General features: G+C 40.5%; 1 protein-coding gene across 2 annotated transcripts in view; it reads left to right on the top strand.

The window, feature by feature from the left end:
• The first annotated feature begins 226 nt into the window (after nucleotides 1-226).
• The window catches only part of cacna2d3a (calcium channel, voltage-dependent, alpha 2/delta subunit 3a), a 128,117-nt gene continuing 101,231 nt past the window's right edge, over nucleotides 227-27,112 (top strand). For both annotated transcript variants that reach the window (XM_059332775.1, XM_059332776.1), the window contains exons 1-3: nucleotides 227-725; nucleotides 1,079-1,160; nucleotides 26,672-26,788. In XM_059332775.1, the coding sequence (XP_059188758.1) occupies nucleotides 610-725; nucleotides 1,079-1,160; nucleotides 26,672-26,788 (315 nt within the window). In that variant the 5' untranslated portion in view covers nucleotides 227-609. The remainder of the gene's footprint in view (nucleotides 726-1,078; nucleotides 1,161-26,671; nucleotides 26,789-27,112) is intronic.

Below are 27,112 nucleotides of genomic sequence, written 5' to 3' on the forward strand. Positions count from 1 at the left end.
GAAAGAAGTATGGCGTAATTCAACAACAATAATAACAGCATCCTCAGTAGCCTATCCTCAGATCATGAGAGTAAGGAGGAGAGAAGGGGAGAGAGAGAGGGAGAGGGAGGGAGTGAGAGAGAGAGAGGAGACTAGTCGCATCACTCAGGAGGAGTAGGCGTGCTCTTGTGCGCTGCATCGTTTGATGATCTCCTCGGTTCCCCCCTGAACCTCCACTCTCTGCTCTCTGCGGGTGAGGGCGGTCAAACAAAGCGGACTGAGCGGACTTTCCCTGCTGGAGGAGTCGAGCTCGACTTTTCGCCGGGCAAGAGAGCCGTGTGCACCGCGCCGGTCAGCGGGGCCACACCGCGGCACTTTGGATAACTCACACAGCTGAGGATCCTGCCGTTTGCCAAGGCGCATCGCTCATCCGCGTCCCGCACAAAGAACTGCCGAACACATTGCCATGAACGATTTAGTCATACAGCACAGGTGACTTTTGATCTCCTCTATCCCCTCCCCTTTTCTTTTCATTTTATTGGATTCTCTGGAGGGGGGGAAAAAATCCACGGTGGCAGCATAAGCCCCAAAACTCGCTCTGTGCGCGTAGGGAGGGTATTTTTGCCCAAGATGCAGGTGGATCGGAGCTGTGTGGTTTCCAGTGCGTGTCTCCTTTTACTTTTCTCAACTCTAAGCACCAGGGTCAGTGAGGTGGGAGGCACCCACCAAAGCATCCCTCCGTCCGTGTAAGTAGATGCTCTTTTACGCATCACTTGAGTCTCCAAGTTTCAAAGCAGAACTAGACTAAAAATACCCCAGCTGTATGACTTTACAAAAAAATGTTTGATGGCTTACTGCGATCTGTCATTGAATAATTTCCACTGCTGTTTAATGTTGTGATACCTCCTCATGTTACTGTCTTTTTGTTATTTATCCACTATAAAATAGAAAACTGATGTAAAATTAATTCTTTTGAAAAATCGGTCAAAACAAAGACTAGTCAGCACTTTTTAAGTCAGAGTGATAGTCAGAGTGAGGCATATATTATACAACTCTTTCTGATTTTGTGTGTGTGTGTGTGTGTGTGTGCTGTCTGCAGGGTGAAGCTGTGGGCTTCAGCTTTTGGTGGGGAGATGAAGTCCATCTCTGCAAAGTACTCTGGCTCCCAGCTGCTGCAGAAGGTGAGCAGTTGAATTGTCTGAATTCCACTTCAGGTGTGAAAATGAAAGTATACCCTGGAACCTTAATACTACTATATATTATTCAAATGTCCACATGACGGAACTTATTTTTGTGGGAAGTTTGACTTTTGCAAAATACTGTCTAGGGTAGAAGAGATTTCATTTTAAACAGGAGCCGTCTACTGTCTACTGGCTCTTCATTAAAAAAATATTTAGATCATCCCAGTGTGTAAGTACAACCAGGGACACACACCATACTCCAGAAATTTTTTCCAATGCTGAAATTATGTGATACTGTGGGTAAAGTAACTGTTTATTTAAAAGCTTAAATATACCTATTTGAGAGACTTTTAAAATTGCTGTGTGGATGTGAAAAGACCAGCTTATAAGAGGAAATGACTGATGTTGAGTAATTTTTTTGAATTGAGAGAAATGTCACTCTTCATCTCTTAAACTGCAGGACCCGTGCTTTTTAGCCACTTCAGAATCGGTAATGCATGTCGACTAGGTAGGCACAGATTTAAAAGCTTATTCGGAACATGCAGCTTTTTAAATGGGTGTCCAATTCACAAGCTCTCTGGCAGATGCATTCACACACTCGCACACGGGCATACACACACACACAGATACTCTCCGGAAAACGCTTTTTTTTTTTTTTGCTAAGCAACTGAATGTTCCTCACATTTCTAACACCCCCTTACCTCTTTTCGTACCTCTCTGCAGTCTGTTTGCATCCCTCTTTCAGTCCGCTTTGTGCCATTAATGCAAGATTTGAGTGTGATGGAATGCAAATTTTCCTAATGGAGGGTCAACTGATGAAGCATGAGTTAAAACTGGCTAATGGATAGCCAGTGGATAAAGGGCCAAGCTGAAGCTAACCTCTCAGCGGGTGCACAGACACAATGTTGCGCCTGGGGCCATCAGTAGGGGCCCCGGTGGATGCAGAGACCCACTGTGGTGTGTGACTGCTGTAAGGTGACACACAGGCCACACTACTGATCACACAAACATACACATGTACCCTGAGTGCATGAGTGCACGTGCACAGAGCCCCCGTTCCCCTCCCACACATACATAAATGTGTGCACATGACCACACACTGCATATTCACACGCACAGTCACATAGACACATATGGGCCTGTAGCGTGGATTTCATCAGCAGCTCAAAAGCCAGAGAAGTGGTGTTATCTTTTTGATAGGATAAAAACTGTTCCCCCTTCTCATCTTTTTCCGCCTCCAAAAAGGAGATAACCCTCCCACAGAGTGACGACCTCTTTATGAAATGCAAATGAAGGCCGCAGGGTTAATTGAGCAAAGAAAAGACTGGAGACCTTTTTGTGGGGAAAGTGCATCTTTCACACCAAACTGGTATGTTACAAGTAAAGTGTTATTCACTGTTCCCACTTGCTGGATCGCCCAGATGCGCAGGGTATATAAATGTACACATTCATTCACTCGCAGGCTTTTGGCAACATGTCACAGTGTCCTGTATGTTTAGCCTTATTGTGTATCCGGTACAGTCTAGTAGCTCTTGTCCACTGAGGAGGGACCACTGTTCCCCTGAGGCCACATATGCTTTTAAATAGGCAGAAAGAATGAGGGATATACACTGTTGTACATAGAGAGGAGGATGGTACTGACGAGAAAGGACCAAGGCTTATGTGTGTGTGTGTGTGTGTGTGTGTGTGTGTGTGTGTGTGTATGTGTGTGTGTGCGCGTGTTTGTTTCCCCTGGGCAGGGGACAGATGGACTCAGTCTCTCTTCAGTTATCTCTCTGACCCTAGCGTAACAAAACTCCCTTGGAAACAACTATATTCACACACACGCACGAATGCATACACACACACACACATACATACATACATACATGCGTGCGACTTAACATACACACACACTGACACACACAGACACACACACACACACAAATTAACTATGCGTGCATCTTAACCTGAATCATGCTACATAAATAGACGGACACAAGAAGTTGTATGAATGTATAGGCATTTTGCTAACAGTATATCATATTATATTTTATTTTAAAACCCTCACTCTAAAACAAATTGTCCTATAACGTATAGCAATAAAAGCACTTTATAAAAAACATTTTAAAATATATATTTTTTGCTCATATTCATCAAATTGTACCATCTTTTTCACTAAAAGTTTAAGAAAGAAAAGTAGGCCGGTAGTGAAATTATTTAAAACTTCCTGATGGTGATGCACAAATCGAATCTGTACAGTACACAGATCTCAGTTAAGCAACAGAAGTAACGTAATGACAAAGCGGAGCTCATCAGATTTTATGTATGTCATTATTTTACAGTAGTTTTTAAGGCTTGCATCTTTTGTGGCTCCAGCTTTAGTGAAATACCATAAATCTGAATCTGATACTTCCTGTGTGTGGAGGCTGCATTCATTTGATACTTGCTCTGAGCTCCAGTGTAATCATCTTGAATAAGAGTTATTCTTAAAAAGTGCAAAACTGTTTAATTGTTATAAATAACAAGAAACAATTCAATAAATTACATAAATATTTTTTAATTGACCTCTAATCAGCTCTAATCCAAATACATTAGTAGCATCATTCAATATTTTCAAAGATAATTTATAAAAAGGTTTTCAGTAACTTAAGTCCCAATGAAATCATTATAATAAATGTATTTATGACTTGAAATAGTACATTTTGCTTTTCACAGTAGGATGTATAAAGTGCATAAATTACATGAATTTAATTATATGAATATATTGATTTCATGATCAAATCGGATTTTCTACTGCTGCTTTCAGAGCCAACATATAAAATCTTACATATTTAAAAGAAAATCCAGTTGGACTAGATTTGGCCTTCCATCCAAACCTCCGTCTCCTCTTTCTTCTCCTCTCCTGTCCTGAGCTGTCCTCTCTTCCCACGCCACAGCCTGCTTCCTGTATCCATCGGAAACGGCTCTTCTTTCAAGGTTATACCAGTCAAGCTTGTGTGTGTGTGCACTTGTGTGACTCCAAAGAGGAAAAAAAACATGATCAATAACGCCTTCAATTTGTTACACCAATCAGACGTTAGCAGTTTACACATCACCGTAAGTACAAATACACTACATGTGCACATAGAGCACTGTACATTATACTATGTACACTACCCATACCGAGGACAGGAGACTTCTGTTTGAGACACATTAAACATCTCCCACTGATAGTTAGAATTAGCTCTGTGTGTTTTACCCTCTTCGCTGCTATTCTGTTGAAATCTTTAATTTCATGTATCATTGAGCAACCTGTCTATACGAGCCAGCCTGGCTGTGATGGCTGTGTGTGTGTGTGTTGTTGGCTGGACTAGTTTTCACCTCACTGATGTTATGGCTGTCTGGAATCAAAGTAGTGGGACATTATGCCACGCTGAAATAACTTCAAGCCTCTCGGTGATGGAAGATATAAGACAAATGATTGTTCTGTGAGATCGCCACAGCGCCGGGCTGAAAAGTTATCCGTGCATGTCTGCTTTCCTATTTTAAAAGCATAAGCTGTAGGCAGCAGGCGTATGTGTTTGTGTGTGTGTAAGTTTGCATACCTACTTAAAGCATGCTCAATCACATACATACACACACCGTATACACAGCGAAAGATCAGAGGATGATAGGAAGGTGTAATGATGCGTGACAAGAAGAGTATGCTGGAATCGATTTGCCTGGGTGGGGAAGGAAAGTGTGTGTCTGGGTGTGTGTACAGTGTGCCATACCATTCTCCTTAACTACCAAAGAGCTTAATGCAGCAAGCCACCGACACGTTGACGTGCCGACAATATTCCTAAAGAATGAGCAAAAGAAGACAAAGTTGAGTGGTTCCTCAAAAAGAAGCAGTGGATGGAAAATATAAGTATTAAAGTTGTCCAGTGAAGTGAGCAGGCAAATGGCTTAGACACACTACATAAACAGGCTGGATTTATGACGGAGAGATGATATTAATATACGAGCATCGTCGGAAATCTTGACTACAATGCACCTTAACGTAGGTTTTTTATTATTATCAGTGATAATATTGCATTTTGTAGAAAAACACTCCCAAATATATTACGTTGATTACAGTATTGGGAGAGAAAGACAAAGATGTACGGGACAAGAGGTGCTGATAACTGCAAGCTGAACAAATATAAATAAATAAATCATTTGTAAATATATATATATATATATATATATATATATATATATGTATATATATGTATATATATATGATTTGCTAGCACCTCTAGCCCTGCAATACACACATCTTCATTTGTGCGTGTTTTCTACGAAATGCAATACAACTGTGAAAAATGTTATTAAAACAGAATGCAATGATTTGCAAATCCTTTGTGACCTACATTCAATTGAATACAGTACAAAGACATAATATCTAATGCTCAAACTAGGAAACTTTGGTCTTTTTCAAATATATACACTCACTTTAAAACAGTGTCCCAGCTCTTTGGAATCAGGGTTGCATTATCAGTGACATGACACTGGAAAACCTACCAGTGTTACCTTTTCAAAATATGAATAATTATTATTATTTGTTTTAAACTCTATCTATCAGCCAGTCTTCATATGTATATAATCTTTTATTCAGGCATGTTAAAAAAAATGATTGTTTGATAGCAGTCTATTTTTCTTACAGTAGTTTTGGCATAATCCAAGAAAGAATCTTATTAGATCAAGAGACCAAGAAAGTCAGTGAATTCTGTCATACATGTAAAGTGAATTACACACAAGAGCGATATGTTTTGATCATTTGGAGACCTTTCTGAAAGACTTGTTTCACAGAAACATAATTGAATATTTCTACACAAGGCATTTTCATGTTTGTCTGTGTTGGAAAAAAAGATCTATTTTTGTTCTGAATATGTATTTTAGTCACGCTAACCAGATTTAAGAGCATGACTAATTATCTAATTTAGAAGTGGAAATGATTATGCATTTCAGTTTTTCACATTCATTTAAAAATTAATTACATATTTGGATGACAACAGTGGAAGAATGATTCTTGCTGTGTGCGGATGAGTTTTAAAATGTGTATTTATATATATTTTCCACTCAGTACTCATATTAAACAGAGCTTAAAGTTTTAATTTGATTTAGCATCTCTTATTCATTTCTAAATGTCATGCATTTGTCATACCGGTTTTAAAAAATGGAGGAAGTTAAAGTGCCTTTTATTTCTTATGCAATTTGGCCTTTTAAAATATTTGTAAAGAAAATGTTTTATTTGTGTTATGTGTTAAAGTTAATGTGTGAATGTAATTACCTATACAATACTAGTTTACAGGTAATTGTGGTGGTGCCACACTATGCCAGCATTGATGATAATAATGATATTCAAAAACTGAAATATTCACATCATGCTAATAATACACATACACAAATAATCCAACACTTTTAAATCAGTTCAGTTTCATTCAGTTTCCTCTTTGCTATGTAATTATGTTAACAGACTCTCTTTCCACCTCCCTACACAAGGGCTGGGCGATTTGGACCAAAACTCATATCCCGATATATTCAGGCTGAATATTGATATACGATATATATCCCGATATTTTTATCGCAAAGTGAGAGCAAATGTTCAGTCAAAGTCAAAACCAAATATGACATGTCACAAGTAGTTTTATTGAAACCGTTTATTTAAGTGAGCATAAATACTGTATAACAACAAGAGAATCAAAGCTCCATAAAGTGCACATTTAAAAATATAAAAATATCTTACATAAAAATAGCATATGAAATAAAATAGGCCAATCTTTTTCTGAAATAAATATATTTATATGAGAAAAGAATAACGGACATTACAAAAGAACTAAATAACGCAAACCCTAGTAAGGGCAGCATTTATATATAAATGAATTATTCTTTTTTAAACTATATCGATATATGCAATATGGTCTATCTATATCGATATATCGCCCAGCCCTATCCTACACTTATGTTTTGAGTTTAATTCCTTTGCCAAAAAAAAGGCACAATAAACAGAGGAATTTGACTGATCGACTATAATATTTTCCCACACCAATTACGTTACTGGAGACGCCTTTTAGACAATCCTGTGTGGAAATATATATTATCAGAAAACTTTGGAGACTTTATTTGTGGCTTTTCAAAAAAATTATCTTATTATATCACCATTTAGTAATAGCCTAGTAAAAAAAAGGACATTTTTTTGGGCCCATTCATTCAAATTTTATGTTCAAACTCCATCACTTGTTCTTCAGACTCATTTGAAGAGCAATTTTACTCGCTTCTCTTTGTGACCTCTATTTGCCTTTTTTCCCCTCTGAATGACTTTGTGTGTGCGTGTGTGTCAAGTGTAGGGGGAAGTATGTGTGATGGTGCCAATCTGCTGCCAAGGGTGGGTGATGGCTGAGGCGTTCCAGTGTAACACTGTGTCAGTGAGGGGGAGACGGCTGCAGATTAGATTTAGCTTTGGGAAAATTGAATAGCTGTCAGGTTTGGTTCAGCACGGCTGGCAATGAGGTGAGGGAAGGGGGTGTGTAGGGGTGTGTACTGATGACTGTCCCTCTCTCACTAACCTCCCCTAACCCTCCCATCTCTTCTCCTGCTTCTCGCTCCCTCTCCCCTCTTGTTCTCATTGACCAAAGCATGATCTTGCTAAATTTGATTCCTCCACTGCTCATAGAGAGAGAGAGAGCGGGAGGAGAGAGACGTGTGTGTAAGAGAGAGAAAGAGTGGAGAAAGAAGGAGGAATACTGTGTCACAGAGTTAATTACAGCGTTAGCAGGCGGGAGTGCAGCCTGTGCTGCTATCCTTTCATGTCCTAGCAGGGCAGCTTTAGCCAACACAGCCACTCACTCATACTGTAATTAGTGCTTTGTTGGTGAGAAAAGCATGAGAAAAGCCACTGTGAATCAAACACCCTGCCTTTACTGTAGAGAGGTCAGGAGCAGGGAGCGAGGCCCTTTGCTACCGGATTAAAGAACTTAAATTCTTAAAGAGCACAACTGCTGACGCTGTGTTTGTGGGCTTACAAAATCAAGTGTCTTTTGATGGCTTGTTGTGGGGTTTACCTCTTTGATTTATCCCCAACCTCTCCGACTAGGTTCATTTGCCAGCGTGCAAAGTGCTTGATTTAGTAGTTAATTTGTGTTTGTAAGGGGGTTTATTTTTCTTCCCAGTTCCCGAAGTTTCTGCAAAAGATACACACACACACACGGTGTTTGCATACAGTGTAACACCTTGTGCTCTGTGCTGTTAGGATGATGAATGTGAATGCTGAAGATAAATATCCACTGTCATCTGTCATCAGTTGTTTGGGCCCGGCTCTGCCTCTGTTGGCCTACAGATAAAGAGCATCTCGCCGTGGCTACACCGGACATTAACGGACACACACAAGCATACACACACACACTTGCACGGATTTCTGTAATTATGACAGATTGTTCAACTGGTGTGCCCCGCACCTGATTGCATGCAGAGAGTAAACATTAGGAAACTCGGGAAAGGGGTGGGACTAGTGCTATTAAGCACATTAACGTGCGCGGCATTGTGTGAAGGACTGTCTGTGACTTGCTGCTGTCCACATCCATCATCCTGCCGGTTGTTTGGGTCCACCCTGTGTGCTGTAGGTAAAGATGGCCCGTATAAAGCAATACACTGAATAGAAGAAAGGACATCAGACCCATTACAGCTGCTCCATCAATCACAAATACCTCCTTACATGTCCTGAACCTCTTCATGCTGAGATAATTCTGCCTCATACGATATGCTCCGAATTGAAGATGAACTGGCACCCAATCTTTCTTTCTTTCTTTCTTTCTTTCTTTATCTCGTTTTTCTTTCTTCCTTTCTTTACCTCTATAATTTCTTTCTTTATTTATCTGTTTCTTTCTTTCGATCTTTCTATCTTTCTTTCTTTCTCTTTCTTTCTTTCTTTCTTTCTTTCTTTCTTTCTTTCTTTCTTTCTTTCTTTCTTTCTTTCTCTCTCTGTCTCTGTCTCTGTCTCTGTCTCTGTCTCTCTCTCTCTCTCTCTCTCTCCTCCCCTTTCACACTTTCTCTCCTCCTCTCCCTCCATCCCTCTGCTTTAATAATGGATAGGATGCAGCTACGGCACTAAAGAATACATGGGAGGGGATCTTGGGACACGCCATTGTTTGGAGCAAGTGTTGATGCCCACACCCTTAAAAAAACGAGTTCCGCTAGCCTCGCACAATGTCGTGCCCTCGCTGCACTCTCGGGTAGCCTCAATATGCGTCCCAAGTCACCCCTGCTGCCGCTACATCAACTCTGCCAACACACACACTCGCACAAACACACACTTAGTTTGGCTGTACTTTATTGAGCCCTGCACTGCGCCCCATTTGCACAACACTTCTCATAGACTGTGAGAGAGCTGCCAAATCCAGCTCAGTGGGACAACAGTGGCCCCTCCTCCTAATGACCTTCACCTGCACTTGCTGCCATCTCACCCAAACACACACTTGCCAACACAGGGTGGAAGAATACTGTACTTCATAAACACCAATATGAGAACTTGTATCAGCACACACGCATGCACTTTAGTTACCCTTTCCGTGTTACTCTCAGAACAACCTCAGTGTGTATTTGTGGTTGGTTCCCTTCTGTGTCTCCTTTATGTCATGTCATGCATTTATTGGCTACAGGCCTGCACTGGCTAATGTGTAGATGACACTGTGGTAATGCTGAGCACAAGTGACGAACGATTACTTAGACACAAGGATCAGTTTGGATCAATGCTAAGCCATATTGATTACTCGGTGTTGTTGGCATGTGCAGTAAGAAAGACGGATACTGTGTCGAAAGTATGCATTAGTCCACAGAAAGCAATTGTTGCCCCTCTTTTAACTGCGTAATAATCAATTCAATGTTTTGGTCCTCAGTTAGGCTGTGATTTATTCATGATTATGGAACAACTTAATCAGTGATTCCCCAAAGTTTGATTTATTGGCTATTCCAACCACACATCAACTCTGCAAAAAACCCTAGTCCTCTTAAACATTTAGTAAAATCACATTTTGAATTGTGACATCTTGGTGGGCTGTTCTTTGGCCCATGCTACACCCTACCACCAAGTTTCATGAAAATAGGGCCAGCAGGTTTTCCGTAATTCTGCAGGCAAACAAATAAAGCAACAAACAAACCGAAACTGAAATCGTAAACTCTTTGGCAAATGTAATAACAGTCGTTGTGGATTGTGTAGCTCCGACTCAAAGGGTGTGTCCAGATTGTGTGAATGTAGAGAACATATTCAGTTTTTCATTTCCTGTGTTTGAATACAACACAGAGAATATCTGTCGCCCAAAAAACTGTTGAGCTGTTGCACCACTGCACAGAGGAGCAAGTCAGATGAAATACTGCAAAAATTGCACTGCATCATATGCATAATATGTGACTTTTTGTCTTATGTTACGAATGGCCGCTAATGGGTTTTGGAGCCTGTCAAGTTATAAATATGATCAACTGTGGCTGCCAGAAATTCAAAATAAGTGCCTGTTTTTGGCTAACGGCAATAAATGAGTATCCTGTTTGATATTGAATTGAAATGCAGCTCCATATAAAACAATGTGCTTTTTTAATGAGTGGGTGAACAAATTGATGGCTGTATAAAGGCAGGGTCACCATAAAGGTGGTATGGGTTGTTGATGCCACTGAATATTCATTCAGTCAGTTGCTTAGTGGGCTTAGTACCCAAAGTTAATGATGAAAGAGTGAAAAGAAATGTCTGTTCAACATTCTAATGACACTCAGACTTGGATTAGTCCTGCAGAGTCGCAGTAGTACAAGCTGTCGTTGTGTGGCTTACAGCTGAGAAACTGACCTCTTTTTGAGTGCTACATAATTTCTTAATACTGATGATGACCATATGCATGCCCACATTGCCAAGTCTTTTTTTTTAAAACAGTCACATTTTATTTTATATTCTGTCTTTTAGATATTCTATTTAATTCATATTTTTTTCTTCTGCAATCTGCACTAATTAGCATGTTATGTCTTGTGTCTCGGGTTGTAATTTTTAGTTGCATGCTTTTCTTTTTATACATTTCATAGTAGCATTGTTGGAGGAAATCTGACAACAACAAATGTATTACTACAATTGTTGTGCATATGACAAATGAAGATTTCAAACATGAAACACAGCATGCTCCAGCCCAAGATAGGTCTGGGAGTGTGACAGGGACTGCACTTTACTGTATATACACTACCAGTCAAAAATTTGGACACAACTTCTCATTCAATGTTTTTTTCTTATTTTTCTTATATTTTCTATAATTTAGATTAATATTTAAAATAAATCTGAACTATGATGAAACACATAATATGGAATTAGTAAACAAAAAAGTGTTAAACATACCAGAATATGTTTTATATTTTAGATTCTTCAAAGTAGCCATATTTTGCTTTGATGGTCTCAAACACATTAAGATGGCAAGAAATTCCACAAATTAACTCTTGACACAGCACACCTGTTAACTGAAAACCATCCAGGTGATCACCTCATGAAGCTGACTGAGAGATAACAGAGGTGTGCAAAGCTGTCATCAAAGCAAAAGGCAGCTACTTCCAAGAATACAAAATATTAAATATATTCTGGTTTGTTTAACACATTTTGTTACTACATAATTCCATATGTGTTCTTTCATAGTTTTAATGTCTTCAGTATGCATATACAATGTTGAAAATGATACGAAAATGAATAAAAAACATTGAATGAGAAGGTGTGTCCAAACTTTTGACTGGTAGTGTACTTGTGTGATATATCAGCACGTATTAACTTATTGCAGATATAGTGGTATTGGTGTATACAACCATGATTCCAAAAGAGTTGTGATGCTATGTAAAATGTAATATAAAAACATGTTGCATGAAACTCTGAATTCAGAGTGTATATTTACAAAAAAAACCCCACTGTGCTCTATTCAGTTTAATGTAAGTTGAAAAGAATAATTTAATTCTGATTTTATTTAATGTTTTTTTTTTTACAGTGTCCAAACCTTTTTGGAATAGGGGTTGTATTCCAGCTATAAACATCTTTTTTTTCAAGACATTTTAGTAAAGAAATGTCAAAATACATTTTAAGTAATTTAGAAACAGTGCCCCCATTAGATTGATTGTTGAACTGTACATTATCCTGTGCAGTATACATCTTGTAGTAATATAACTTTAAAGAGCAAATCAGAAGGATTTGTATGAAGTTGTTATGTTTGAATAAAAATGCTATTTTCCAATTTACTGTTGACAGATTTTCCAGTATCATCCTAAAAAATGCAGCATTGGTTGAGCTACACTTGATATTGTATAAAAGTGATCATGTTAATATTGTTCATATGTCATCAGCTGTTAATTATATTTTTCTGTTCTACAATGTATTCCATTATAAACTGATCATCATCTCTAGTTCATATTTTATATTCTACATTTATTCAAATCCTTTTTTAAAAATATCCACATCTGCAGTCCAGCAGTCATAAATGCTTTGCGCTTCTCAGAAGTATTCTTCTCCTCTGTAGGTGGTACGTTTATTTCCTCCATTTCTTTGTGAGGCTTTCAAAGCAAAACTGAAATGAAACTGCAGTCCAAAAAGTGTTACTTCCAGTAATAAATCTCCACTTGCAAGGATGAATATTACCTTAATACATCGACCACAATGTTTTGCTCTCTCCTTCCACTTTCACGCTGGCTGCTGCTAGAATCAATTTGAGACTGTGAGAATGTATGGAGTGGAATAGGGAAGCAGCAGGCTGCATTGTACGTGCTGCTAAGCATGAAAAATGTTTTCCACAACTCTGCTGAAACCAACTGAATGCAGGCAACTACAGATAGACTGTGGACTATTAATCAGTTCCATGTGAACAGATTAGACCTGCTCTTGGTGCTATTATGTTTTTTGGTGAAGTGAGTTATGGCTGTATGAAAGAAAAAGTAGAGTTGAGATGGAGTAGAGGGTAACTTCCTGTACTGGCTTGCATGTTCATGTTGTCATGCTGGCATAGATGATGTCAGCTTCAGCCCTGAAGGAGCCTTTGTGTGTGTGTCTGTGTGTGTGTGTGTGTGTGTGTGTGTGTAGGTGGGGGGCACACCATGATGGCAAGGCTTGTGAGGACATTGAAAGATGGCGATCATTAGGGAGAGCAGGGATTTGGCAACCATTCTGAGGGGCAATGGTGCATGCCCAACAGACGCAGTGCACCCTGGGAAAAACTGAACATCGCTACCAGCTATGCCATAAGGCCTTATTTATGTATGTGTGTGTATGTGTGTTCATGTTAGTGTACAGCTGTTATTCCACTGTTCCTCTCAATAGCCCTCAGGCAGCCTTTAAACACTCTATCACTGCAGAAGCCCTCACACACACACACACACACACACACACACACACACACACACACACACACACCCTCACACACACACACTCAGGAGCTGTAGGTGGGTGAATTGTGTTGAGGAGTGAAATGGGTGTAGAGTGTAAGTGGTTTCAATTATTCTGAAACAAAAAAGAAAGAACATGGCTTGCATGTGGTTTAATATCAGCAGGAAGGTTTTATAAATAAGTGACAGTGGAAATGATTTCGATTGAAACTTAGGATTTCTACTGCCTGAATGCCGTTAGTATTATTGTAGCATTGTTCTGTGGTCAGAGTTAGCGGCAGGATATGACTGACCGTTTATTAGAGTAATGTTAAAACAGCAGAACTGCTCCACATAGAATCCCTGCTGGAGAACATTTAACAATTCACTGTAATGATCAAGCTCAGAAAATTAAATTGAATGAATGAATTGCAAACCAAAAAATACAGTCACACTGAAGCTATGATTTTGGATGCAAATGGTATTGTGTTCCTTTGCATTCACATGCCTTCACATTCATGTTACAGTGATATATATATACCTATATATATATACCTATATATATATATATATATATATATATATATATATATATATATATATATATACCTATATATATATATCCCTGCAAACACCCCTTTACCTTGTGAAAATCAAGTTTTTGTACATATTTTTAAACTGGTTTAACATTTCATGTTATGTAGTATTGATAATACCCTGTAATACGCAAAATATTGTACTTTTCGTAAAGACACAACACACTTGTTGGTCTGCTGTTCTGTCAGTCTGTTGGTCTGATCCAGTGCCTATAGTAATATTTTTATGTTTTCATTTCTCTCCCTCCCCTCGTGCTATATTTCTATATTTTTTAAAAGATATTCCAATAATAATGATTAGAGCCCGACAGATTTATATAGGGTGACTTATTTTATTGGCCTATATTGGCCTATCAAAGACATATCAGTATTGGTGTATATGCAGTCTGATATGTGCAGTGATTAAAACTTTTTTTTACATAATATTGAATGCAGAAAATGTTGCATGCCGTGATTTAGAAATGGTGTTAAAAAAAATAGACTTTAATTGACTGACACTGAATAGTAATTATGTTTATTTAGCTATTTATTTTATTCCTATTCATTAAGTTATCATTTATAGAATTGGCTGGCTTTATAATAAAGTATAATATTGTTTAAAAATTACTGTATCTGCCACCATATCGGTTATCAATACATTTTTCCCATCCAAAATCAATATCGGCATTGGTGTCAAAAATCCCATATCGGTCAGGCTCTAATAATAATATTGTGAATTCTTTTAGACCATGATAATAGTTTATGAAAATCTGATATTGTGACAGCCCTAATATGTACACACCCACATTTGGGGTTAGTTTGGTCATTGAATTATCCTGATATGAGTATTATATGAAACTATTTTCTGTTTTCAACAGAATACTGATTCCAGCTCTTCTGATGATAACACATTTACAACTGCTGTCACTGCTGTCAATCCACTGAAGAATAGGAAACCAGCATGTAACAATGATGATAAAGACAGACTTGTAGGATCATTATTTAGCTGTTGTTATCTGTCTAGACTTAACAGAGCGTTAATCAATCAAATCAAACTCCTCCAAGAATCGCCACCTTAATGGAGGGGTTTGTGTGCTTCAGTGATCCTGGGAGCTGTGTTGTCGGGAGCAATAGCTCCTGGTAGGGTCTCCCAAGGCAAAGTGGTCCCAGGGGAGGGGCCAGACTAAGAGCGATTTAAAGACCCTTATGAAGCGGGAACACAAAGAACGGAGTACCTCGCCCGGCACGGCTAAACCGCGGCCCCCTCCTGGAGCCAGACCCGAGAGGGGAGCACGCAGGTGAGCGTTTGCTGGCCGGGCCTTCGTCCACGGGGGCTCAGCCCGAAGAAACCACGTGGACCCGCTGACCTGTGGGCCCACCACCCGCAGAGTTAGGCGTAAGGGTCGGGTGCGTAGAGAGTCGGGCAGCAGGCAAAGGCGGGGACCTGGGCCTGCTGACCCCCGGCTCCAGCGGCTAGCTCTGGGGATGTGGAACGTCACCTCGCTGGCGGGGAATGAGCCTGAGCTTGTGCGGGAGGTGGAGCGTTACTAGAAATAGTTGGGCTCACCTCCACGCATAGTGGGGGCTCTGGAACCAAACTCCTGGAGAGAGGCTGGACTCTCTCCTTTTCTGGAGTTGCCCAGGGTGAGAGGCGGCAGGTGGGTGTGGGGATACTCACAAGCCCCCGGCTGAGCGCCGCTGTGTTGGAGTTCTCCCCGAGGAACGAGAGGGTCACCTTCTTGCGGCTGCAAGTCGTGATAAGAAAGTCTCTGACTGTTGTCTGTGCTTATGCACTGAACAGCAGTTCGGAGTACCCGGCCTTCTTGGAGTCTCTGGGTGGTGTCCTGGAAGGGATACCACTCGGGGACTCTATTGTTCTTCTGGGAGACTTCAACATTCACGTGGGTAATGATGATGGTACCTTGAGGGGGTTGATTGGGAGAAATGGCCTGCCCGATCTAAACCCCAGTGGTGTGTCATTGGACTTCTGTGCTAGTCAAGGATTGTCCATAACGAACACCATGTTCGAACATAGAGTTGTTCATAAGTGTACTTGGTACCAGAGCACTAGGCCAGTGTTTCCCAACCTCTTTCGTGCCACGGCACATATTTTACATTAGAAAATCACACGGCACACCACCAAACAAAAATGTCAAAAAGACAGTAAAAAACACCCTAAATATGTTTAGAACTACATGTGTCATCTGTCACAATTCCAACCCTCCTCCTTTATCTGGCCTAGGAACCGGCAAAAGTGACCCAAAACAGACTGGCGACTTTGCACATGCACGATTCATTTGCAGACTATTTTTGTCGGACGACGGAGCACGGCGCATCAATTCAGCACAGAGCAGATCGTTCATGGCAGGAAGTCGTGCACAGACACAAAATAAAACATCCAGTATATTTTCAAAATAAAGTACCTCAGGTTAATGGCGGATCGTATTTCACAACTTGAAGATGTGATGATGGGCGGGGACTGACCTGGAGTCAACAGGTTAGAGGTTTTCACTCGTCTCTTCACCCCACAAACACCGTCGGCTGGCCTGTCAACAAGCTGGCCGACCTCATTATCGCGCGTTAAGACCGAGTTGCTGGATTTGTCTCCAGTCATTAATGAGGAGATGTTGATTCTCTTCCGGTTATATCATTTTATTACGCGTGAATTCGCGAGATTCGCTGATACACTGCTCTCTGTTGGAAGAGCATTTAATTGTTCTGCCTCTCACTTCACGCCGCTCACTTAGAGTACCAATCAGGTGAAATTGGAGTATCTTCCACGGCACACCTGATGATTTCTTACGGCACACTTGTGTGCCGCGGAACAGTGGTTGGGAATCACTGCTCTAGGCCAAAGATCGATGAACGATTTCATTATCGTATTGTCAGATCTGCAGCCGCATGTTTTGGACACTTGGGTGAAGAGAGGAGCAGAGCTGTCAACTGATCACTACCTGGTGGTGAGTTGGATCAGGTGGCGGGGGAGGATGCCGGACACACCTGGCAAACCCAAACGTGTAGTGAGGGTGAACTGGGAACATCTAGCAGAGGCCCCTGTCTGCAGGATCTTTAACTCACACCTCTGGAAGAATTTCTCCAGCATCCCGGGTGAGGTTGGGAACATGGAGTCTGAATGGGCCATGTTCAAAGCCTCAATTGTTGACAATGGTAGGAGCTGTGGCTTGAAGACTGTCGGTGCCTGTCGTGGTGACAACCCAAGAACCCGCTGGTGGAACAAGATCGCGGATACATGAGCTTCCTCCGTAGGGTGGCTGGGCTCAGCCTTAGAGACAGGGTGAGGAGCTCAGACATCCGGAGGGAGCTCAGAGTGGAGCCGCTGCTCCTTCGCGTTGAAAGGAGCCAGTTGAGGTGGTTTGGGCATCTTGTAAGGATGCCAGCCAGGCGCCTCTCGTTAGAGGTGTTTCGGGCACGTACAACTAGTAAGAGGCCCTGGGGAAGACCCAGAACAAGGTGGAGAGATTATATCTCTCGCCTGGCCTGGGAATGCCTCGGGGTCCCCAAGGAGGAGCTGGACGTTGCGGCTGGGGAGAGGGGCGCCTGGAATGCACTGCTTAGCCTGCTACCCCCGCAACCCAGCCCTGGATAAGTGAACGAGAATGGATGGATGGATGGATGGATAATCAATCAAAAGAAAAGACATACGATATTTGGAACATTGTTTTTAAGCCCGATGCAAGACAAGATGCAGTTGTCTCTCATTGGCATTAATCGTCAGTTTAATTACATTTGAAATAATGTATTTACCTGGCCAGTTCATAGTTAGGAATGTTACTGTATGTGGTTCAGTGTGTATGTTTAGCAGGTTCTTTATGATGCTCTCAGATGTGACTCAGCACGCCAGAAATGAAGTTTCGAACAGTTTGTTTTATAAGAAAAAAAATTGAGAGCAGAGTGCCAAGTGTTAGTCATACCACAATCTGGTTTCCTGCTCATTCTTTTTCAGCCTCTAACTGTGAGTCTGACCGCATGGTAGCTGTCCAGGGCCCAGCCACAGACCACAAAGAAACTTTTCCCAGCTTTTTCCTTATGGTGCAGTCTATTTCCTATCAGGAACTGCCCTCTTCTCGCAGTATGATTGAGTGGTTTGTCAAACCTGTGTGTCCTCCCCATTCATTCACAGCGCATTGATCTCACTTTGAGACATCTCCGCGCTATAATCAATATATATATATTATATTCATCCCCAATGATAGATTGCATTATGGTGAATGGAGCAGCAATGAAGGTGTGGCCAGTCAGGCAAGAAGAGTTTATGATCCCTTGAGTTTTATTTGTGTTTAAAGATGTCTTGTTTTACGTCTGTGTGATTAGCATTTACAGTACAGTAAGTGTTTAATTTGCATTTTGTCCGTGTGTATGTTTGTGTGCTTTACAATCCGTGGGAGTGTCTCTGTGCCACCAGATATGGGACTCAGACCAACATGCTTTTGAGGCAGGGAGGACAAGCGTGAAATTAATTGTTCCACTTCATCTCCGGCCAGCGCTCTTCTTTTGAGGGAACAATTTGTCGGCTGGCATACAAGGGACGGTATGAAAGGAGTAGGGCACAGCAACAATTTGGCGTTCCTGAGAGATCCTGTGATCCAGCAGTGATTTCCTGCTGTGGATTTGGGCTGGTGCTCCTGTCCCCGCGCTCAAGTAACAGACTTGGAGTAAATGCAACATCAGTCAAAGTGCAATTGTTTCAGACAGTCTTTCACCCTCGCTTTCCGTTTTCCCCTTGTTTGTGCACACAGACACAGTCAGTAGCAGCCCTGTGACACTGTGGCAGAAAGCAGAATTAACTTCATGTGACGCCTCTGGGTCTTACCTCTTCTCTTTTTCTTTTTCTCTCTTAACCTCCTCTCTTCTTGTCTCTCTACCACCGCCCCCCTCCAACTCCCCCGAGCCAAGTTGGCTGTAATTACAAACATTGCTTTGGGGAGACCGTGGCTCTTTATATGAAATGATGACACTGCAAGACTTTTGTTCTCCTGAACATGTTAAAGGAGTGTAGGCACAAGATTGTAGCTTGCATTAATAGACACATACAGGTACCTGAAAGCATACACACACAGACAGTGCACCCCATTCAGAGGGAAATTACTTGTCAGTGCTGGATTTCTGTCCTGAATAATTAGAAAGGTCTACATCTGACATATTTAACATTTTTTCAACTAATATTTGAAAGGGTTAAAGAGAACATATTATGCTTGTTTTCAGATTGAAACATGTTAACATGTGTTACCTTTCAAAAAAACACATTATTTTTCTGGTATTATGCATCTTTCATGCCTGTCTCTTCTATTTGTATATAGTACAGTTGTCGACATCACAACCTTACAGAAGTCCTGAGGGCTCATTAAAAGGCAAAGTTTCTGAATACAGGCTGTGGTCATTTCTATGTGGGTTCAGCATTTTTACACTTTCACAGTATTTATTTAACACCCAGAGCTGCTTTAGAATAAAAAAAGAAGCAAAAATCTCACTTTTCACAATATGGAACCTTTAAAAGTAGCAATACCACAATCTTAAAATACATAGGCAGAATGCTGCCTATGATTCACATTATTATATACTATATTAGTAGACCATAATAGTCTGGGGGGTGTCATGATTCTTCAACTCCGATTTTCAATTTTAAGATCATAATTTGGTTAAATTTTTAGTTTGAACCTTTTTTTTCAGCCTTGATTCATGAAGATCAATTGGTTTTACATTTTCAAACACTTCACACTACACTTTCCAAGAATTCACTTAGTAAAATAGGAATTGCGGATGCTAATCCTTGATGTATTTACCATTGTATATGCTTATATTTAATTGAATCTAAACACCATTTACATCATGGGAGAATGAAGGAAAGAATGAGGAATTTTAAGAAGAGTAGTGTTAAAAAGAGTGGTCCCTGATACTTCTTTATTCTTGTTTTCTCCCTTTTTTAAAATTAAATTTTCCTTATTCCGTTGCCCCTTTACTCTGTTGATCATCAGTATCTTGAAGGAACATGGAGGAACTTTAACAAGAAAGTGTCTCATGCAAATGAGACACTTTCTTGTGTGTACCAGGTTTACTTATTTCAAGGACCTCAGTACATTACAGAGTCTGCTAAGTGGACTTATTGCTCCCTGCGTCGTCTTCCCCCGTCTCCTTCAACCCACACACAAACACATTCAGGGGCTTTTCTGAGCCGTGTCTCTTTTGTTCATCAAACCAGACTCATCCACTTGTAGTGAGACAAGCAGGCAGAAGCAAACAAAACAGGCAGGGCAGCGTTTTGTGAATGAAAACCAAATAACACAGCTTGAATGAGACAGGATACGATAGCACACAGTCTTGTTATTCAGGGAAGCATGCTTGGCGACTTGGCACATGCTTCTGCTTCTCCTTTTCTGCTGTGAATGTTCAGCTTCATTGAGTAAACCATGGAGACAGGAAACATCTGAGCAGCAACAAAATCATTAACACTGTTTATGATTTGGCTTTTGCATTTATATTTTGGTGTAATTATGTTTCTTCAAAATCTAAAGAGTTTCTATGTCTGTCTGTCTGTGCACAGATGTCGGAGTGTGAAGGTTTATTTTTTGTCAGTTTATGTGTGTAGGTTAGAGAGAGAGAGAGAGACAGAGAGAGAGAGAGAGAGAGAGAGAGAGAGAGAGACAAAGAGGGTTGGGAGGGCAATTCAAACAGCAGTGAGATTGTGTGAGAGTGTGCCAAGGTAAGGTGGGCTCTGGTGACGCGTAAAATGAGCTGGGATTTGGGGGATTGGGGTTCAGTCTTAGTGTGAAATGAAGTTTTTCCCCTTCATTAATCACTTTATTATCAAACCTCAAGGAAATTACATACATAGATATAAACACATGCGGTATTATGTCATTCACAAGTCCATACTCGAACACTTCATTATGATTATGATGAATGACCAACAGAAACACTGTGCTTGTATGCATCTATTTCTAAATCCACTGTGTACTTATTGTGTTATTCATTGAGTTTTGTTTGCATGTAGGTTTGTGTGTACATGCAGGCTTGCGCGTCTCTGTTTCAGTGTGCTAAAGTGCAGCCTGGATATGGGGATTCTAGCCTCTGATTGTTGTCCCACAGTCAGAACACACTGTGTCGGAGAGAGATTAGCAGTATCAGCTCATTCATGTGATGCGGCACAGCAGAGGGGCGAGGGGGGAGAAAAAGAGCAGGATTGAGTTACCGCAGACCGTACAATATGTGTCATCGCTGCTTGTCTCTGTCTTTAACACAGTTGAAACTATTTTTTGCAGTGGACATGGGGGGTAGCCTTGGCAGCCTGTTAAGTCTTATAGGGGTATATAAGTTATTTTGGCTTAGAGAAGCAATGTTTGGTGCCCTGCCTCTAGCTGCTCCATTGGAGCTGCTCTGCGGTGAAAAGACCATCACTGGCTGCTCAGTACAGCTCCGAGGTGTTACTGTATACTGTATGCAACACACTGAGCCCCACCCTGCTAAGCTGCTGTCTTTCATTTAGTGCAAACTGAAAATGAATAAGAAATCATCCTTCGAACAAGAGCAGAATGTAAATATTTTCAGTTCCATGTCCTATCACTAGCATTTGTGATACCACATAAACTCAAATATAAAGTAATATGTTGGAGGTAAATGGAATTAAGTTTGATAATTCCATTTAAATCCATACAGCATAGTATTGCATTATTTTGCATGGCAATGTTATATCACTTCACGGCCGTCAAGTATTGATATTCAGTGTTCCTGTTAGGCCGTCAGTATTTACACCCGTAGCTGGCCCACTTTTTAAATCTATAGGCACCATGATATCATGTTGAGAAGTTGTTGAAATAACACTGCAAAGTTTATCAAGTTGAGAAAATGCTGCAGTTGTTGTCGTCTGTACATGTTTGATATCAGTTCAGTTCAGTTTGACTGAATACTTTGTTGGTCAGTCTGTGGGTTTGACTCTCATTGTGGAGAAATAAAAAGACTGAAGTGAAATGAATAGACTGAGAATTTTCTCTTATTTGACAAAACAATTTTGGTTGAATTTCATTTTGTGGACACAAAATGCAGTTAAACAGTTAAACCACAATTTATTGATATTGTATCGCAATACTCCATACCATATCACAAAATGCTTAAAATTGCAACTATACCGTATTTTGACTCAAGTATCGGGATAAAATCGTATCATGGAGCCTCTGGGGATTCACACCTCTAGTTCATGGTGTGGAAAAGTAAAAAGAAAAGTAAAAAATTCAACAGCAGCATGTCTTTTCAGTGGGGCATTGCAGGATATTGTTGGTAGAAAGACACATTGTTTTAGAGTTTTTTTCAGTCTTTTTTCAAGTGTTTCTATATTGCAAGTGAAAGTCCACACAACTCCAATGTATTGGGATGGCAGCAGAGGTCAAAGAGCGGATATGTTCAAATCTAGGCAAATTAAACCAAAATTACTGCAATAGGTTAGAAAGAATACATTTTTCCCCTTAAAACAAATAACCCACAAACCCATATTTCAAAAGCTATGCTGCCAAGTAAGATGTTATTTAAACCAAAAGGAATGATGGGAAAAAACAAAGGCAGTAGATGTTCATAATGGAACTGCCTCTTTGTTGGTTGTGAAAAGTTTGCTCAGCCCATATTATAGGTAAGCAGAAATCCCTCAGGTGAGATGAGCAGAAAATCAGGCCCGTATCCAAGTGCACAAGCCAGCAAATAACAACAGCAAAATGGGCCAAAGAATACAACTCTTGTGAGACTGTGTCGCTGCTCAGCAGAAAATGAGCATCTAGTCTAGTGGACATGAACAGGTGTTCAAACCTCGCGTCCAAATATAAGCCACCACCTCCATGGAAGAAAAGTCCCAGGACTTGTCAGGAACCAATCAAGCAACTATATTAATAGGTTTATTGTTTCAGAATATGATTTGACATCATGTTGATGGATGTAGAATCATTGTTCTCCCTTCTCTTGGGAAATGGAGGTTCTAGATGTATGTCAGTTGGCTTTCCTGTGATGGTGATGTGATGTGAAAAGGATAGCTTCAGGCTAATTAGGCTTGGTCTGCTCTGGTCAGCCTGACTGAACATAGCACTGCACACAGCTTGCGGTCAGCTGGACCCTCTTAGCCTCTAACTTACCACACCAACGTGATTGCAAGCACATAAACACTTGGGCTCCCGCTGTGGGCACTTGGTGCTTTCTTATGTCTTGGTAAGTTGTGTAATATCTGTCAGTTCTGGGCTACTTTCATGGGCAAGGATTTAGTAGAGCTGTAGACGAAAATATACTGATTTCAATAGAAAAGACTGAGAGAATTCTTAGCTGTGACTGCGTCCATGAAGTCATCCCATTCAGTATTATAATTAGCAAAATAAGTGGGTGCAGAGAAGAAGAGGGATGAAAGAGGAAAGCAGGAGATACACCAACTACAGAGAAGAAGAATCTCCAGGGAGCCAGTAAGGAAGGAAGAGAGAAAATTGATGAAGAAAACCAGTTCAGTCAAGCCAGTTCAGTTTTGAGCCGCCACTGACCTGTCAGCTTTAACAGCCCACCACCACCGCCAGCCAGGAACCTGAATTGGCTTTAAACCTGGATTTTCTGTTTCCCTGACACACTGCAGTTGTCAGTCAGCCAGTGGGATTATCGCTCTGAATTTTCATACGGTTATGGTTGCTGTGATTTGGCTTCTGAGTCATCAGCCAGTCACTTTGATTGGCCACAGAAGATGTAACTTGAGGCTGCAATTAATTAGCAGAGCTGCTGGGTGAGGGACAAAGGTTTGTTTGAGAAAATGTGAAACTTGTGGTTGGGGTAGTTGGCACGAAGAACAGTGCTGGAGAAGGAAATTGTATCCAAAAGTACATTAAAGTTAGATATATTCAGGTGTGTCTTCTCGTCGTTGTAGGATTTCTTCCTTTTCTTTCTTTTTCTTTCCTTCATTCTTTGTTTCTGGTCCAATCTTTACCATATGCCAAACAGAAGCATTTTTGGATGGCTGCACTGGAGCTTTTGAAGACAATTCTGATACTCAAAACTGTGACATGCAAATGAAATTGGCAGCGGAGACACCACTTCGGCAGCGTTTCAAAGGCACACAGACTGTTCAGTGTTATGGCTGTGAACAGAGTGTTGATGCTATGATATGGAGATAAAGATGAAACAGCGAGCATTTCCCCTGATGAACCTAATTTTTTTCCAATCACTCCCTCGCTTTCACCTTTAGAAGCTCCAACTTCCTGCTGCTCGTTGCTTCACCTGTCTTTATTCTCTCCTCTGCAACTTATTAAGGAAAAGGAGCCCGCCCCTCCTCCAGACTCCATTATACTATGAGTTGGACACTAATCTCTTCTTAAAGCACCTTGATGAATCAGACCATCTTTTCTCTAATCACTATAATTGCTATCAAAAAAGCCCTTGCACCTAAGCGCTTATTTTAATTCTATATTAAACCAAATGTAAATTTAACCTGATTCCCTCCACTTGTGCCCACCTGCAGCTCTTCAAATACAGTTAGCATTTCACACCGCCCTCTGACCTCCCACTTCAGTATTACCTTCCCGTGCTCTCTCTGTTCATCCATCATCCTATTTCTCTACTTTATAGCTTCACTTTTCACCCTTAACAGCCCTCCGCCTTTTCCGTCTTCCTCTTCCCACTGTCTTTGCATCTCTTGAATCTCTTTGCACCCACACAGTGTTTGCTGTCTCTGTCTAATTTCTCTATCTCTCCACTGTCTCTCTTTTTGTTTCCCTTTATCTGTCTTTTCCCTCTCTCATGTGTTCATCTGTCTGGCTGTGTTTGTCCCTTGGGATGGAGGCAATCAAGCAATGTATGTACCGATAATTCTAACAAGATACCAATCAGTGATCAAATTCAGTGTCCCCTCTCTCTGTCCTTTTTTTCTGCTTGATTGTTTTCAGTGTGGATTTTTTCCCCAGTGGCATTGCACGATAAACTCACTCGTCTCGGGCTGTTTTCACTCAAGTGACTCAACATTTTGCTCAGCCTCTCTGCTTTCACTTATCACCTTCAGCTACAACTAAAGAATTCACCCTTATCAAAAGTTTTGTTATGAAGCAGAAAAATATTCCTCTCTATTTGCTGGTGTCCTGCAGTTTTTCAGATGATTGCCTAAATCCAAAAGCTGCCGCCTGAGTGTCTGATGCTGTCCCCATTCCTCCTCCCACCGTGATCCCTCTCCCCTCGCCCTGCGCCTCATGTGTGTTGCTGCACAGGAGCAGCTAAGAGAATGCGTCTAAGCAGGTTGGCATAACATTAGAGGGGGCATGCTATTTGATATGGCAGTAATCTCCTGTTAAATCCCCCAAGAGTGAAACACAGCCGCCTGCAGCTTTGCAGAGATTTCAAAAATGGTTTTCTTCTCTTCCTCTTCCTCTTTTTTCCCTGTACAAATAAACCTCCACACTTAGCTCTGCTCTGCATATATATGTGTGTGCATGTGTGGCATGTATTGGTGTGGAATTAGCGAGACTTAATGTCACTGTCCCTGACTAAAGCACTGGTTAAGTTAAGCACCCTAGTATTGGTTTATAGCAGAATAATGTGATTTAGTGTAGGGCAGACACTGAGGGCAGCAGTGTGACATCGATGCTTAATGTGTGGTTGGTAAAACTTGAAGGTGGCTGATAATTCTCTTGGCTGAGCTGATTGGTTTCGTTTATATGTAGATACGTTTGGAGAAGTAACTCCTGCTAAGCTATATTCCACTTTTGAACCATTGATAATGCATGTTTCCTTCTTTGTAGTTCTGCTATTGGTCTGCGGCTTTATTTTACCACTTAAAATACTTAATTTTACCACTGCTACTTCTGGCTATACTCTGTATACACATGCCTACTCAATGTCTGATCATCCTTTAATAGGAACCCCTTCTATGAGGTGTTTTCTCAGGTTAATTTCATTATTTTCCCAGCTAATCCATTTTTGTTTGTCTTATTGAAGATCTACTGTATAGATTAGAATGCGTCATATGCTGTATAGTTGAACATGGAAATGGACTTCAGAAAGTCTACTCTACACTAATGTTGTGAACCTTTATATACCATAATATGTTTCAATAAATAAATAAATAATTCATTAAGTCATTTTTTATTTGATATTTTTGACCGGAATAACTTGACACAGTGCTGAGCTGCATCTCAAATACATTTTCAAGTTCACAGCTTATAGATGCTGTCCACCACTTTTATGTGGCATTTATTGTTGACCCGCTATCTCCCCCTAAACATCCACTTGCCCACAACCAACAATTCTCAAAAAAGGACCCCGAATAGTAAGTGGATAAAGAGCCTTCTCAGACTAACTTATGATTTTAGTTCATACAAGTAAACTTACCTCCAGACAATTAATCATAACTGATTATAAGTTATCTTGTTAAAACTGTGTGGGATGTGGGATTATCATATTTTCCCAATCACCTTGCTTTGCCTGAGATATATGGTTGTGTATCAGATGTGAGCAAAACAATACTGAGCAACATTTCTGTAAAACATTACCACGAGTGCACACTGGTAACACATTGTTTGGTGATTTAACTGTTGCAGTATTGTAACCTGATGACATGAATTTGTGGTTTTCTTTCAGAAATACAAGGAGTTTGAGCGGGCAGTGCGAGTGGAGGAGATTGATGGGCTCGGGTTGGTAAAGAGGCTGGCAGAAGACATGGAGGAGATGTTTCACAAGAAAGCCGAGGCAATGAAGGTACTTGTGTCTACCCAAATCATGATCCATCTGCACTCAATCCAAACCTTTCTTAGAATAAAATAAATACAAAACAACTCCCATAAAAGTATGTGTAAATATATAGATGCACTTATTTAGTTCTATTTAAAACCATCTACATTCTACTTTTTCTAATAATACATAATAACCATAAACACAATAACAAAATAGAAAGGAATAGATATTTTGGGTTGTATTGGTACATTTATTCCCAGAGAGGCTGGAAAAGAAAAAGCAAAGGTACTTGACTGAGCTCAGTGAAATCACTTGATAAAGTATTTATTTCACTCTGCTGACCCTATT

Source organism: Centropristis striata, chromosome 5, assembly GCF_030273125.1.
Source record: "Centropristis striata isolate RG_2023a ecotype Rhode Island chromosome 5, C.striata_1.0, whole genome shotgun sequence".
Classification (NCBI taxonomy): Eukaryota; Metazoa; Chordata; class Actinopteri; order Perciformes; family Serranidae; genus Centropristis; species Centropristis striata.